At 51.4% G+C, this 15710-nt stretch overlaps 3 protein-coding genes across 3 annotated transcripts in view; 1 reads left to right on the forward strand and 2 right to left on the reverse strand.

Annotated features, from left to right (window-relative positions):
• Nucleotides 1-15710, reverse strand: part of LOC309448791 (uncharacterized protein) — a 36804-nt gene that overhangs the window by 5004 nt on the left and 16090 nt on the right. The window lies entirely within an intron of this gene.
• LOC309448728 (olfactory receptor 14A16-like) lies at nucleotides 1817-2752 on the forward strand (the record flags this gene model as incomplete). Its single annotated transcript, XM_082070451.1, has 1 exon — nucleotides 1817-2752. The coding sequence occupies one exon, from the start codon at nucleotides 1817-1819 to the stop codon at nucleotides 2750-2752; it is 936 nt and encodes a 311-aa protein (XP_081926577.1).
• On the reverse strand, nucleotides 9068-10030 carry LOC309448729 (olfactory receptor 14J1-like; the record flags this gene model as incomplete). The annotated part of the gene is made up of 1 exon (XM_082070452.1): nucleotides 9068-10030. The coding sequence occupies one exon, from the start codon at nucleotides 10028-10030 to the stop codon at nucleotides 9068-9070; it is 963 nt and encodes a 320-aa protein (XP_081926578.1).

Consider the following 15710-nt stretch of genomic DNA (forward strand, 5'->3'; position numbering starts at 1 on the left):
CATCAGAGAGACCTTTACTTTGCTTTCCCTGACCTGTCATCTCTGCCTCCAGTTTCCTTCTCTAAACAAACATGAATATTGTTTCTCAGCAGGTTCCCTCAGTGTGAGCCATTAACTTTACAAGAAACTTTGGAGTTTGAATCTGACTTCTTGAGAAATTTCATCACCTTCCTCCAGGGTCTGAGGTGCATGGACTCAGCAGCAAACCCACCAGAGGGGTCATTAAAGCGCCTTGGGCTGCTCCTGTGCTGCTGAGCTGGGCTGGGCTCCTGGGACACAGGGAGCTCATGGCAGCGGCAGCGCTGCAGAGAGACAGCTCTGCCCAGGAGCAGCTCCTCTGCACATGCAGCAGGGCTGAGGGCTCTGCCTGGGGATCTCAGCAGACGAGCAAGGCAGAGAGAGATTAAAGGTGGTCAGGACTGGGAGGATGACTGAGAGCTCACTGGAGGAGAAACCTTTGCAGCCCTTGCCATGGTAAGTCTCTGGTGCAGGGCAGTGCAGCTGTAGCTCCTGGAGGCATCTCCTAAAACTGGCACAAGCACAGCTTGTGGGATCTGTAAGGACGGGGCTCTTGTCAGGCCATGTTGAACAGCTGTGAAGCCGGGGGAGCACCCAGGGTTGCCCAGGGCTGTCCTGCAGAGCAGGGTCCCTGCACCCCAGGGCTGTGCCGGGCAGGGACTCTGCCGCCTGCCAGGGTCAGCGCTCAGCCTGCCTGGGAGATCCCATGGCAGCAGCTGTGGGGGGAAGGAGCGACCCCCGGCAGGGCAGGCAGGGAGCTTGTGGGGTTGAAGAGGGCTGTGTGGGTCAGGGCTGCACAGAGCTCCAGATCCCCCCACAGACATGGCAGAGGGTCCTTCTGAACAAGGACATCAACACAGGAACAGCTGCAAGGGAAGGAGTCTGTGCTTTCAGTTTTCCACTCTTGCTCGTCTGGGTGTGCAGTGGAAGATGGGGATTTATTTCTCTGCTTTGGAGAAGACACTGACACCCCAGTTCTCGTTAGGACTTGTCTGAGCTGCTCCTGAGCACCTGCACACACAGAGCTGCCCCTGGGCAGTGCCAGGAGGTGTGAGCAGGACAGAGCTGAGCACACAGCGGGTGGGACGGGGTCTGTGACACTGACAGGGAGCAGACCAGGGACAGACACACAGCTGCAGGCAGCACAGACATGGGAAGGGAGTGGGAGCTCGGGAGGGGATTCAGGCCCCCCTGCCATCCCCCACAGTTCAGACACATGTCCCAGTGCAACCCCTGGTCTCCTCTCCTCCCCAGCAGACCCTCTGCCCCAAAGCCATGGGGTCCAGGTCACAAGTCTCCACCTCAGCAGCTGGACCTCCAGGTGAAGGGTTCCTGCAACGTGGTACACAAAAAAGGTGCTAAAAGTACTTGCTCTCCAGTGTCATTATGTGAGTGGCAGCAGCACAGCCGGGGCAGGAGAAGGTCCACAGCATGCCCGTCTGCCTTTCTGTCCTTGCTTTATTTTCTGGTAGCACTGCAGTGTCCCTCCCTGTTTCTCCACCTGTCCCGGGTGCTCTTGCTCTCTGGGGTGGGAGTGTGGGTCAGTTTTTGTTCTGACACCAACACAGGGGGTCTTGACCCAGAGCTGTGTTCATGGTATCTAGATGTCCAAGCTGCATTTTAAGCTGTAACGAACTGTTATTCAAACTTAGTAGAAAGAAGGAATGAGCGGAAACATCCCTCCATGAGGGAGAGGGTTTTCCATGAGAATCAGCCTGTTTATTTTCCCCAGAGAAGTCACCCCTAACATGTAACTGTCTTTCCTCCTTGCACAGGTCCTCATGCCCCCAGGCAGCCAATGTCCAACAGCAGCTCCATCACCCAGTTCCTCCTCCTGCCGTTCGCAGACACACGGGAGCTGCAGCTCTTGCACTTCTGGCTCTTCCTGGGCATCTACCTGGCTGCCCTCCTGGGCAACGGCCTCATCATCACCACCATAGCCTGGGACCAGCACCTCCACACCCCCATGTGCTTCTTCCTGCTCAACCTCGCCCTCCTCGACCTGGGCACCATCTCCACCATTGTCCCCAAGTCCATGGCAAATTCCCTCTGGGACACCAGGGCCATTTCCTACACAGGATGTGTTGCGCAGCTATTTTTGCTTTTCTTTTCTATTTCAACCGAGTATTTTCTTCTCACCATCATGTCATACGACCGCTACGTTGCCATCTGCAAACCCCTGCACTACGGGACCCTCCTGGGCAGCAGAGCTTGTGTCTACATGGCAGCAGCTGCCTGGGCCACTGGGTTTCTCACTGCTCTGCTGCACACGGCCAATACATTTTCACTGCCCCTGTGCAAGGGCAATGCCCTGGGCCAGTTCTTCTGTGAAATCCCCCAGATCCTCAAGCTCTCCTGCTCACACTCCTATCTCAGGGAACTTGGGCTTATTGTGGTTAGTGTCTGTTTAGCATTTGGGTGTTTTGTGTTCACTGTGGTGTCCTATGTGCAGATCTTGAGGGCCGTGCTGAGGATCCCCTCTGAGCAGGGACGGCACAAAGCCTTTTCCACCTGCCTCCCTCACCTGGCCGTGGTCTCCCTGTTTGTCAGCACTGTCATGTTTGCCCACCTGAAGCCCCCCTCCATCTCCTCCCCATCCCTGGATCTGGTGGTGTCTGTTCTGTACTCAGTGGTGCCTCCAGCAGTGAACCCCCTCATCTACAGCATGAGGAACCAGGAGCTGAAAGTGGCACTGAAGAAGCCTATTCAATCATTTTTCTGTCAGCAGCAATAAGTTACCCACATCTCTTCAGAAGTGATTTCCAGTTCATCTCAGGAACCTCCTGTGCATTGAGCATTTTATCTGTGATAACCATGTTTGTCAAGGAATTTCTTCACCCACGGCACTTCTCCAGAGCAGTGACTCAGAGGCCTGTCTACCTGTTTCTGGGACCCTGGTACAGCTGGTGTCCTCTGTCACATCTCTGCAATACAGGTGTGGACCCATTTTGAAATCACTGTATTTCTGAAATTGGGGCCATCTTTTTGAAACACCCCACAAAAGGGGATTTCCTCAGGCTCAGTATTTGGAGCTTGGGCTCTTCTTCCAAAGCTGTGGTCAGCCTGAATAAATTTCCCCCACAAGGCCATGCTGCCGTGCTTGTGTTTTTCATGGCTCAGGGGAGGACATGGGGCACCATGTTACGTCATGGTGCTGGTTTGAGTGTCCATCTGTGGGTGCCCAGTGTTCCTGGAGATGGTGAAGGACCTTCAGTGATCTGCCTTGGACTGTCTTGCTGTGGTTTCCAGGCACCACAGCCTGCTCCCTGTGCTCTGTGCTTCAACAGGAGAATGAATGACCCACAGAACCCTATTTCTGCATTCCCCAGCTCAGGGCAGGCTGGTCTGTCACTGCGGTAGCAGGAGCAGCATGAAGAGCTCCTGGCCAGGAGTCGTGTGCTGGTGAGAGGGGCTGGCACAGGAGGGCTGCCAGCAACGGGTGTAAAGGATCTCTTGGAAACAAGAGCAGGGGACAAAGGGGGGCTGGCCTTGCTTCCATCATGCCATGGATGGCCCCAGCCCTTAGGCTGATAGGCTGATCCTCCTCTCTGTCCCACTCCCATCCATCCATCCATCCATCCATCCATCCATCCATCCATCCATATCAGTACTCCATCTGGGAGAGCTGTCTCACCATGTTTCTCATCCCAATGAGATCATAGAATAATTTAGGTTGAAGGAGACCCTCAAGATCACTGTGTCCAACCATTAACTCAACTCTGGCACTAAACCGTGTTCCTAAGAACCTCATCTATATGTAGTTTAAAGACCTCCAGGGGTGGTGACTCAGCCACTCCTTGGGCAGCCTGTTCTGATGCCTCACAAACTCTTCTAAGAAGAAGTTTTTCCTAATATCCAAACTGAACCTTCCCAAGTGCCACTTCAGGCTGTTTCCTCTCCTTCTCCAACTGCCATATGCGAGAACAGACCAACACCCTCCATGTTCCAACCTTCTTTCAGGTAGCTGTAGACAGCAATAAGGTCTCCCCTCAGCCTCCTGTTCTCCAGGCTAAACAGCCCCAGTTACCTCCACTGCTCCCCATCTGACTTGTTCTCCAGACCCCTCACCAGCTTTGTTGCCCTTCTCTGAACTCACTCCGACACCTCAAGGTCTTTCTTGTAGTGAGGGGCCCAAAACTGAACACAGGATTTGAGGTGCATCCTCACCAGTGCCAAGAACAGAGGGATGATCACTTGCCTGGTCCTGCTGGCCACACTATTCCTGATGCATGCTGGGATGCTGGTGGCCTTCTCGGCCACCTGGGCACATGCTGGCTTATGTTCAGTCACTGTCCATCAACACCCCCAGGGCCTTTTCCATTGGGCAGATTTCCAGCCGCTCTTCCCTGAGCCTGTAGTGCTGCCTGGGGTTGTTGTGACCCAAGTGCAGGACCCAGCACTTGTCATGAAATTGAACAAGTCCAAGTGTTGGATTGTTCACCTGGGATAGAGTAACACTGAGTGCAAGTGTAGATTGGGAGAGAGCAGCTGGAGAGCAGCCCTGCAGAAAGGGATCTGGCGTGATGCTTGGCCACAGGGTCAATAGGAGCCAACACTGTCCCCCAGCAGTCAAGACAGTAACCCCCACCCTGAGGTGCATCAAACACAGCATGGCCATGTGGTCAAAAGAGGTGACTATGCTGCTGTATTCAGCATTGGTGCGGCCTCACCTTGAGTTCTGTGTGCAGTTCTGGGCCCTACAAATTTTTACAACAGGGACGTAAAAATCCTTGAATGCATCTACATCCTTAAGCCCATTGGAGGCCCTTAGGAAGAGTTCCTCTCTCCGAATATCCATCCCAGCTTGTTGCTGCATGAACAACCAGGAGAAACTGCCCCAGGACCCTCATGCCAGACCCCATCTCCTCCACCCATACAGGCAGTGCTCTCCCCCTTGGCACTGAGGTGGTTCCAGGGACCCAAGAGACACCTGTTGCAGGAGATGTTGGTAGGGATATGGCGTCCTTCAGTGCTCCTCATGGTACCTCCTGCTGGGCTTTGTGCCACTGGTCACAACCCTCTGAGCCTGGATGTTCAGCCAGTTCTCAGTGGTGCTAAACAGGAACATGCCCATGAGCACATTGGGCTGCACTGGGAGGAGCGTGGCCACCCAGACAAGGGCAGTTGTTGTCCATCGTGACTCAGCACTGGTGTGGTCACATCTGGAGCCGTGTGTCCCAGTGTGAGGTTCCCCATTCTGGAGGAACGGGAGGAGCTGTCGTGTGGCCAGAGAAAGTCTGGGTCACGTGTGGAGATGTTGAGGGACCCAAACTTCTTTAGCCTGGTGAAGTGGAGCCTGAGGAAACGTGCTGGTTTTACTGAAATTGGGTTAATTATCTTCATGCATTTTGAACCTCTCTCCTTCACAGCCAGTACAGTCTTTTGTTTACATTTACTATGAGAATAATGAGATAATGCTGTTTCTTCCCTGGGAGAGAGTTCATTTTTTCTTTTAACAGCTTTACAATGTTTGCCATTTGGTATGAAAGGAATGTCAGAACTCACTAATATCTTGGCTGTTGTCAGGGAAACCAAGGACTTCTTTGGCCATCCAGACACAGATGGAAATTGGCAGGAGGGGACGCAGACAGGACAGCACCTGGATTGACATGCAGGCTGATCAATGAAATATTCCCTATGATTAGCGTCATGCTCAGTCTAAAGCTGGAGCCGGCGTTTAGGGCTTGTTACATCCGTTACTTTGGGTTTTGCAGCTGGTTTGGTCAGTTCCATTCAGAAGTTTCATTCTGTCAGGAGTTCGATGTCAGTTTGGCCTTTTGCCATTCTGCCATTTTGCCGTTGGCCTTTGGGCCTTTCTGCCTGTTGCCCTTTTGCTCTCTCCGGCTGGGATGGGCTGTTCAGGACCAAGGTGCTCCCTTCTGCAGGACTGGCTGCTCCGTGTGACTGGAGTTACACGGGGGATAGCACTGAGTGTATTTTCTTAGTTTAATTTATCTATTTCTATTTGATTTACCTTGACTACTTTCAGTGAAACCAAGGACTTCTCTGGAGTCCAGCTGCAGGTGAAAATTGGTAGGAGAGGGCACAGACAGGACAGCACCTCGATTGACATCCAGGTCAATCAACGAGCTATTCTCTACCATTTGCGATATGCTCAGTATAAAGCTGGAGATGCCTTTTCCAGCCCGTTAGTTTTGGTTTTCCGGCTACTTTGCTTAGCTCTGTTCGGAAGTTCCATTCTATTGGGAGTTCAGTGTTAGTTCAGTTTTACGATGTTTTGCGGTTTTTCAGTTGAACCTTGGGACTCTCTGCCTTTTCCACTTGTACTTTCTCTTGCTGGGATCAGCTGTTCAGGACCAGGGTGCTCTCTTCTTTTGGGCTGCCTGTTCAGCACAACTGGAGTTATGTGGGAGATGGCACTGAGTGTCATATATTTTACTTATCCCTATTGGGGACTGGGAGCAGGATGTGAGCAGCTCTCAGGATCTTAGTTAGTGGCTGTGGTAAAACAGCCACAGGCCTGGGACACTGCAGGATGGACTGTGGTGGACATGGCCAAGGGTGCTGGCAAGGCTGGATGTCCCTGAAAGAGCCAAGGTCTTTGTCCCCTTGGCTATGGCTGATGTCCCTGCCAGCCAGGCCTAAGAGGAGACACATGGTTGTCATGGCCATGGCACCCCATTGCCTCCTTGCACCCCCAGGGAGTGTCACACCATTGTCCTGCACTGGGCATCGCGCTCCCCAGATCCCCAGGAAGAGCCCTGAGCCACACGTGAGGGACAGGATCTCCCTTCCCAGGGTCAGGGGCTCAAGGCTTGGCCATTGTCCTTCATCAGACAAACCAAGGGCTTTCTCAGCATCAGAGCTGCTGCACTTTGCCTTTGCCTGATGCAATCACTGCCTCCAATTATCTGCTCTAGCGAGTCCCTGGGGAGGCTTTGTCAGTAACAGCCCTCAGTGGGGCCCATTAATGCTTCAAGGTACTTTGGAGTTTGCTTCTGGCTTGGACTCTTGAGCAGATTCTTCAGTCTGTCCTTGGTATCTGAGGTTCATGGACTCAGCACCAAATACGCCATGGGGCTCATTAAAACACAGAAAGCCCTAATGAGCGATGTTTCTTTCCCTAATATCATTCAAATATTCCAGACTTGCAGAACTAACTGTAGAGGTTTCAATGGGACACTTACTGATGAAGATTTCAAAGAAGATTTCATAGAGAAGGGTTTTTCTTTCCAGGGTATTTTCTGTCATTTTTCAGTGTATAGAAGAAGTGACAGCAGCATTCTACACTGGACACTGATCCAGAGGGTCTCCTGAAGACATCTGGACAGGCAGGAGAACAGTCCCTTGAGACTGGACACTGTATGGACAACCTGGCTCCTCACCCCCACCCCCAGTCTGCCGGGTCCCTCATTGGCCACCAGAGATTGCATCACTTTTCCTACATCAGACTTCTCCACTGAGCTCTGCAGGAGATGCTGCAGCTCCTGTGCACCAGCTCCACCTGCTCTCCTGTGCAAACACCGCACAGTTCAATAAACAGCAAAACACTTTCCTCAGCTGTGTGTGTAAGCTGGATCTGATGAGGTCCAGCATCCACAAGGGACACCCACACAAGAACTGGTTTAGACAGAGAGATAGGAGAGTATAGAAATAAACACAATGAACGTGTTGACTGCCATGTTAATTAGAGCTCTGAAGAATGGGGCAAGTTTGTAACTCCCTGAAGCTCAAAGCAGAAACCAGACAGTTGAGAGGCCACTGAATGACCAAAGAGCAAGTGGAGGAGAAACCTGAGAGCACTGGGAAGGGCAAACGTCCAGACAGTGCTGGAAAGTTGTCCTTGGACAGGGACATTTAATCAGGAGAGGTGGGAACTCCTGAATGATGAAGGAGATGAAATACTAGAGTGTTGGTAATAGAAGTACAGAGGAAGACAAATATTTCTTCTCTTTCCCTTATTACACTTCCCCATAATTCACTCTTTGGCTTTTTTCTTTTAAATTAAAAAAAGTAAACAAAAATCTCCAATCAAAGGAAATAACAAACCAAACAAAATAAACAAAAAAACTCACAAAAGCAAAGCAAAACAAAAACCCAACCAACCAACCAGCAACAACCAAAACCAAAACCCAAACCAACCAACGAACCAAACAAACAAAAATCCCCAAACAAAAACACAACAACAAAAAAGTGCACATTTCCAGACAAACATCAGTCATCAGCTGTCTCACCATAAACAGCCAGGGCCATTTTATGTCCCCAGTGTACCTGAGGTGCTGGCCTGGGATTGGCATCTATCACACAGGACCTGGGGAGACCAGAGCACCTTGCAGTGCAGGTGGAGCCTGGGCAGGGGTTCCCGGGGCATCTACACTGGCACCAGGTGTTTGTGTCCCTGGAGCTGAAGACATTTGTGTCCTAAATCCATGCCCAGTTCTGGAAAACAAAAGAAACCCCCTACAAAGACTTAAAGAAAGAAAAAAAGGAAGGAAGGAAGGAAGGAAGGAAGGAAGGAAGGAAGGAAGGAAGGAAGGAAGGAAGGAAGGAAGGAAGGAAGGAAGGAAGGAAGGAAGGAAGGAAGGAAGGAAGGAAGGAAGGAAGAAAAAGAAAAGTATGTTGATACCTTCCTTTGCTTTGGATCTTTGTCTTCAGTTCTTCTTATTTTAACTTTCACTGACATTAACTGACATCTGATGGTCCCACAAGTATTAAGCCAAGATCATTTTGTGTCTTGAACGGCACCCCACGCCCTCTAAACCTTCCTGCCTAGGACTCCTCACACTTTGCCTGCAGACACCTTGTCTTAAGCTTCACAAAGGTGGAGAGATCTCAGACAAACAGTTCACTACAGAGTAATTTATTTTGTTTAAATACACAGAGAGCAAGTCTTCTCATTTACAGGCTTTATGACTCGAACTATAAATGTGGACAGAGAATTAGAAGTGAGATGATTAATGACATTTCTTTGTGGGCAATATTATCATATTTTAAAAAAACATGACCAAACAAGCCTTCCCCCAACTCCAATCCATCATCTATAACTACAAAATATAAAAAAGACAGTTTGGATCTCTCATGAGTTATGTCATGAGTGATCTGCAGAAGATGGGAAGTTTAATGCCTCTGAGAAGAATCTAGCCATGAGTTTCCTCAGGTCATCCTTGAGCTCCTGGTTCCTCATGCTGTAGATGAGGGGGTTCACTGCTGGAGGCACCACCGAGTACAGAACAGACACCACCAGATCCAGGGATGGGGAGGAGATGGAGGGGGGCTTCAGGTGGGCAAACATGACAGTGCTGACAAACAGGGAGACCACGGCCAGGTGAGGGAGGCAGGTGGAAAAGGCTTTGTGCCGTCCCTGCTCAGAGGGGATCCTCAGCACGGCCCTCAAGATCTGCACATAGGACACCACAATGAACACAAAACAGCCAAAAGTTAAACAGCCACTGACTAAAAGAAGCCAGACTTCCCTGAGATAGGAGTGTGAGCAGGAGAGCTTGAGGATCTGGGGGATTTCACAGAAGAACTGGCCCAGGGCATTGCCCTTGCACAGGGGCAGTGAAAATGTATTGGCCGTGTGCAGCAGAGCAGTGAGAAACCCAGTGGCCCAGGCAGCTGCTGCCATGTGGACACAAGCTCTGCTGCCCAGGAGGGTCCCGTAGTGCAGGGGTTTGCAGATGGCAACGTAGCGGTCGTAGGACATGATGGTGAGAAGATAAAATTCTGCTGAAGCTAAAAAGACAAACAGAAAGAGTTGTGTAGCACATCCTGCATAGGAAATGACACTGGTATCCCACAGAGAGTTGGCCATGGATCTAGGGACAGTGATGGAGATGTAGCCCAGGTCAAGGAGGGCGAGGTTGAGCAGGAAGAAGTACATGGGGGTGCGGAGGTGCTGGTCCCAGGCTATGGTGGTGATGATGAGGCCGTTGCCCAGGAGGGCAGCCAGGTAGATGCCCAGGAAGAGCCAGAAGTGCAAGAGCTGCAGCTCCCGGGTGTCTGTGAACGGCAGGAGGAGGAACTGGGTGATGGAGCTGCTGTTGGACATTGGCTGCCTGGGGGCATGAGGACCTGTGCAAGGAGGAAAGACAGTTACATGTTAGGGGCGACTTCTCTGGGGAAAATAAACGTGCTGTTTCTCATGGAAAACCCCCCCCCGATGGAAGGACGTTTCAGACAATTCTGTTTCTACCAACTGAAGAAAACAGTTCATTACAGCTTAAAATGCAGATTGGGCATCTAGTTTCCATGAACACATCTCTGGTGCAAAACCCCCTGAGTTGGTGTCAGAACAAGAACGGACCCACATTCCCATCCCAACCCCAGAGAGCAAGAGCACCAGGGACAGGTGGAGAAACAGGGAAGAACACTGAAGTGCTGCCAGAAAATAAAGCAAGGTGGAGACTCGTGACCTGGACCCCATGGCTTTGGGGCAGAGGGTCTGCTGGGGAGGAGAGGAGACCAGGGGTTGCACTGGGAAATATGTCTGCACTACGGGGGATGGCAGGGGGGTCCTGAATCCCGTCTCAAGCTTTTCACGTTGTAGCTCCCTCTGCATGCCCATGTCTGTGTTGCCTGCAGCTGTGTGTCTGTCCCTGGTCTGCTCCCTGTCAGTGTCACAGACCCCGTCCCACCCGCTGTGTGCTCAGCTCTGTCCTGCTCACACCTCCTGGCACTGCCCAGGGGCAGCTCTGTGTGTGCAGGGGCTCAGGAGCAGCTCAGACAAGTCCTAACGAGAACTGGGGTCTCAGTGTCTTCTCCAAAGAGAGAAATAAATCCCCATCTCCCACTGCACACCCAGACGAGCAAGAGTGGAAAACTGAAAGCACAGAATCCTTCCCTTGTGGCTGTTGCTGTATCCATGTTGTTGTTCAGAAGGACCCTTTGCCATGTCTGTGGGGGGATCTGGAGCTCTGTGCAGCCCTGACCCACACAGCCCCCTTCAACCCCACAAGCTCCCTGCCTGCCCTGCCGGGGGTCGCTCCTTCCCCCCACAGCTGCTGCCATGGGATCTCCCAGGCAGGCTGAGCGCTGACCCTGGCAGGCGGCAGAGTCCCTGCCCGGCACAGCCCTGGGGTGCAGGGACCCTGCTCTGCAGGACAGCCCTGGGCACCCCTGGGTGCTCACCCGGCTTCACAGCTGTTCAACATGGCCTGACAAGAGCCCCATCCTTACAGATCCCACCAGCTGTGCCTGTGCCAGTTTCAGGAGATGCCTCCAGGAGCTACAGCTGCACTGCCCTGCACCAGAGACTTACCATGGCAAGGGCTGCAAAGGTTTCTCCTCCAGTGAGCTCTCAGCCATCCTCCCAGTCCTGACCACCTTTAATCTCTCTCTGCCTTGCTCGTCTGCTGAGATCCCCAGGCAGAGCCCTCAGCCCTGCTGCGTGTGCAGAGGAGCTGCTCCTGGGCAGAGCTGTCTCTCTGCAGCGCTGCCGCTGCCATGAGCTCCCTGTGTCCCAGGAGCCCAGCCCAGCTCAGCAGCACAGGAGCAGCCCAAGGCGCTTTAATGACCCCTCTGGTGGGTTTGCTGCTGAGTCCATGCACCTCAGACCCTGGAGGAAGGTGATGAAACTTCTCAAGAAGTCAAAGTTAGATTCAAACTGCAAAGTTTATTGTAAGGTTAATGGGTCACACTGAGGGACACAACTGAGAAACAATATTCAAGTTTGGTTAGAGAAGAAAACTGGAGGCAGAGATGAGAGGTCAGTAAAAGCAATGTAAAGGTCTTTCTGATGCTGAGTAAACCTGGATGTGTTTCATTAACCAAAGGGCCAAGTGCTGACCACCAACCCTGGGACGTCGATCCTGTCCCTCCCACGTTGCCCAGGGCCCTTCCTGGGACAGTGTGATGTTGGGCTGTGCAAGGCCAAGGGCAGGACTATGGTCCCACACCTCCCAGGTTCCTGGCTGGGGACAAGGCAGGTTTTGGAGCTCATTGACAACATCTTCCTGACATGGGTGACTGAGGAGTCAGTGGGGTGAGGTGCCCTCTGGGACTTCACACTTACAAACCAGAAAGAGTTGGTCAGGATGGAACAGTCAGGGATGGGAAAGTGGAGCTGAGGCTCCTGGGAGATGAGAACAAGGCCAAGAGCAGGATTTCAGGAGAGCAAGCTTTGGCCTGCTGAGGGACCTGCTTGGGTCCTATGGGATATGACGATGGTGTCTGCAGAGCTTTTCTCTCCCGTTTCCTCCCTCCTCTCTCCCACCTGCTGTTGTGCAGCATTTTTTACCCTTTCTCAAATACAATATCCCAGAGGTGCTGCCAGCATCACTGAGTGGCTCAGATTGGGCAAGGAGTGGTTTCATCTTGGAGTCCACTGAATCTGCTCTGACATCAGTCAAACTCCTTTTGTCTTCTTAGAGAGGTGACAACTGTAGCTCATCAACACCTACCCCCAGTTCCAAGACTTTGTCATGTAAATCCAATAGAGAGTGACAATGTGTTGGGTGTTACAAACTACATGATCATGTGGAAGAAATGGACATCTCCTGTCAGCAACTCAAGGAGGAAGTCTCCAGTCAATGAGCAGGTTCCTATGGGGAACTGTAATTGCTCTGATATTCACTGGCCTGACAAAATGTCAACAGTCCAGAGGATCTTGGGCCAACTGCTTAACATGTCTGCATTGTGGGGCAATGAGAGTGATGCTCACCTAGATCTGGAACTGGGAAACAAGGAAACCCTGGTGAGGGATGTGAACATCAGTGTCCACCATGGCTGTTGTGAGCAGGACACAGTGGGGTCCCAGGCACCAGAGGGGAGGGAGGAAGGTCAGCAGCAGAGCACAGGCTGGTGGGCTCCAGAGGAAAAGACTTTGTCAAACTCGGGGGGCTGATTCAGGTGGTGCCATGGGAAGCAGCCCTGAAGGGTGAAGGAGCTCAGGAAATCTGATCAGCCTTACAGGACAGGCTGCTCCAAGCACAAGAATGATCTATCTGAGAACCAGTGAAATGAAGCATTTATCTCGTGAGGGTGTTTATCTGAACTGACGGAGCTCCAGGGCACAAAGGCAGCACACAGGAGGTAGAAGCAGGGGAAGCTGCAAAGGAGGAATTGAGAAACCTTGTCCATGGATGCAGAGAATATGCCAAAGCTGCCCTGGAACTGATACCTGCAGGGGAGGCTGAGGGCAGCAAGATGAGCTGACAGAGCTTCCTTACAGAAAAAGAATAGACCAGGTTAACATAGATTTGCTGCTGAACTTTGTGAGAGTAGAATCAGACAGGATAGTGGAACTTCATGGCTTTTTTGCCTCCATCTTCACCAACCAGGTCTCCTGGGACTTGGTTCCTGAAGGCAGGAGTCTGGAGAACACCCAGCAGTGGATGGGGCTCAAGTCAGGGGTGACCTGAGCAAACTCAGACACCGTTACAGAACAGGAGATGGGTCACTTGACCAGCTCCCTGAACACAAGTATCGCTGTGCTGTGGCACCTGAGATTCCCAGGGACACCCACCTCCTGGCCCAGAGGAGTGTGACTCCTCTTAAGGTGTCCTGGCCTGTCTCCTGTCTCAAGTGGTGTGTCAGGTACCCACTTTTCAGACATATTGTTTTGTCTACATGAGGAAATACTCCAGATCTATCATAATTGGAGACTGCTGATACCACCTCTTCTGGAAATGTGGAGGAGGGACAGGGGGAAGGAAAGGAAGATATTTAGCTTTATTGCTCTTTATTATGGAAATGCTCTCTGAAATCTTTCTAATCACCCACACCAGGCTCGAAGCCTCTAGGAAAATGATGCACAGAGCCTTGGCTTGTAAGAGCATTTTCGATGTTAATGAGCCCTCTGCTGCCATGATCCTGAACTGCAGATAGTGAAAGAATAAAAAAACCTCTAATGAAGGGAAAGGCAGAAACAAACCCCAAGTTTCTGAGGGTGTTTGGACCCCATGAAGGGCCATCACTGACACAGCTGTGAAGGAAACAACCAGTGCAGGTCCCTGTCCCTTGAGGCTGGTGAAGGGAAGACTTGGAGACGCTGTTTCCAGGTGGTGAGGGCCATGTGGAGGTGGCTCTGATGCCATGTCAGCCCTTGATGCTTGTTCATCACCAGAATGGCTGAGCCCTGTGGTCAGTGTGAGTGTTTTGTGTTTTGGGGGTGGTGTTTATGTCAAGTGCTGTTACTTTAACTGCAAGGCTCTGGATTTCTGTGGAGTTGGAAATGCCTGTGAGTTCCTCATATCTCATCCAGCTTCTTTGATACACCTGGCAATGGTCACCAGTCACCTCAATGTCCCAGTCCCAAACTTCCTTGAATCCCCTATTTGGATCCATACCCATCACTCCAGGAGGTTCATGGATCCACCAGGCTCATGGATGATTCCTGAGGACCATCCAAGTGTGGGCAGTGTAAGAGAGGAGCAGAGCAGGGTCAGCTCATGGGCCATGACTGAGCACAGCCACCCCAGCAGCAGCCGTTCCCCATCTCCCAGGCACAGCCATGCCCACAGCATGCAAATGGCACTGCCATACATGATTAGCCCAAGAGAGGCCTTTCTTCCTTCCATATTCCCAGGAAAACCTTCCTCCTGCTCCTCCTCCACCTGCAGACATCAACTGCTTTCCATTTCTGGGCTCAGCCATGGCTGGAAGGGTTCACTGAAGCCATCACCATCTCATTGCTTCTCCCTGACATGCCCTGACCCTCTCCCACACCTACAATGGCCAATCACGTCTGCTCATGTGTCCCGCTCTTCAGAAGAGGCCTCGAGCTTCTTGGTTCTTCCTGCTGCTTATTATAAACTTTCTCACACTCTCCATAGCTCATGGTGAGCTTTCTTGTCCATAACAGCCCCTTTATGACCATGTATTACTAAATAGTTGTCTTTTTATGATGATTTGTGCAGAAAGGGCAGTCACAGGACAGCACCCAATATGTCAAATCTGATGCCGAGTGAAATGCCGTAAAGCCCTGATGAGTTCCCCTCTGTCTCTGTCTCTCCTGGAAGGAGTCTGTCCCGAGAAGGGGATCCAGCTCCTGCCACTCTCTGCAGAGGCACATGAGCAGTGTCCATCACCTGGGGACACAAAGGGTGAGGGTTGACAGACCACCCATCATCTGAACCACTTAGATGTGTGCTTGTGGATGAGGTATGGAGCCTTATAGTGCAAATACCTATTTAATTGTCATATCCAGAGGGGAGACCACAGATGCACAATACTATTTTAGAGATATGTAAATGTAAATGTAAGCACATTAAACTCCTATTATTCTTTAAAAACTGACATTCCTAGACAAATAAAACAATCACTAGAAGGATTATTGATGCCTTTTAACATGGTTATCCACAAAAGGCCCACCAGCTTTACATCTCAGGAGAAGGGATGTCTGAGTCCAAGGGCAGGATGATTTGGGCTCTGTGCTGGGATCTGGAAACTGAAACGTGCTCCCATCTCCCAGCCCCCTGCCCTCCTCAGTGAGGGTGTGAGACATTCTGCAGCGAGGGCTGAACTCACAGCCATGACCAGTATCTTATGTCCAACTGCAGCCAATGGTGTCCTGCCAGCTCAGGATTGGAGCTTCCATTGCTGGAGGTGTTTAAAAGACGTGGAGATGTGGTGCTTTGAGACATGTTTTACTGGTGGTCTTGGCAGTGTTTGACTTACGGTTGGACTCCATGTTTCAAGGGTCTTTTCCAGCCTAAATATTTCTATGATTCTATTATTTGGGTGGAAACCATTTCAATTCCCATCACCTCCAGGTTCCCTCAGAGGCGGCT

This window comes from Streptopelia decaocto (genome assembly GCF_964273445.1).
Source record: "Streptopelia decaocto genome assembly, chromosome: 21".
Classification (NCBI taxonomy): domain Eukaryota; kingdom Metazoa; phylum Chordata; class Aves; order Columbiformes; family Columbidae; genus Streptopelia; species Streptopelia decaocto.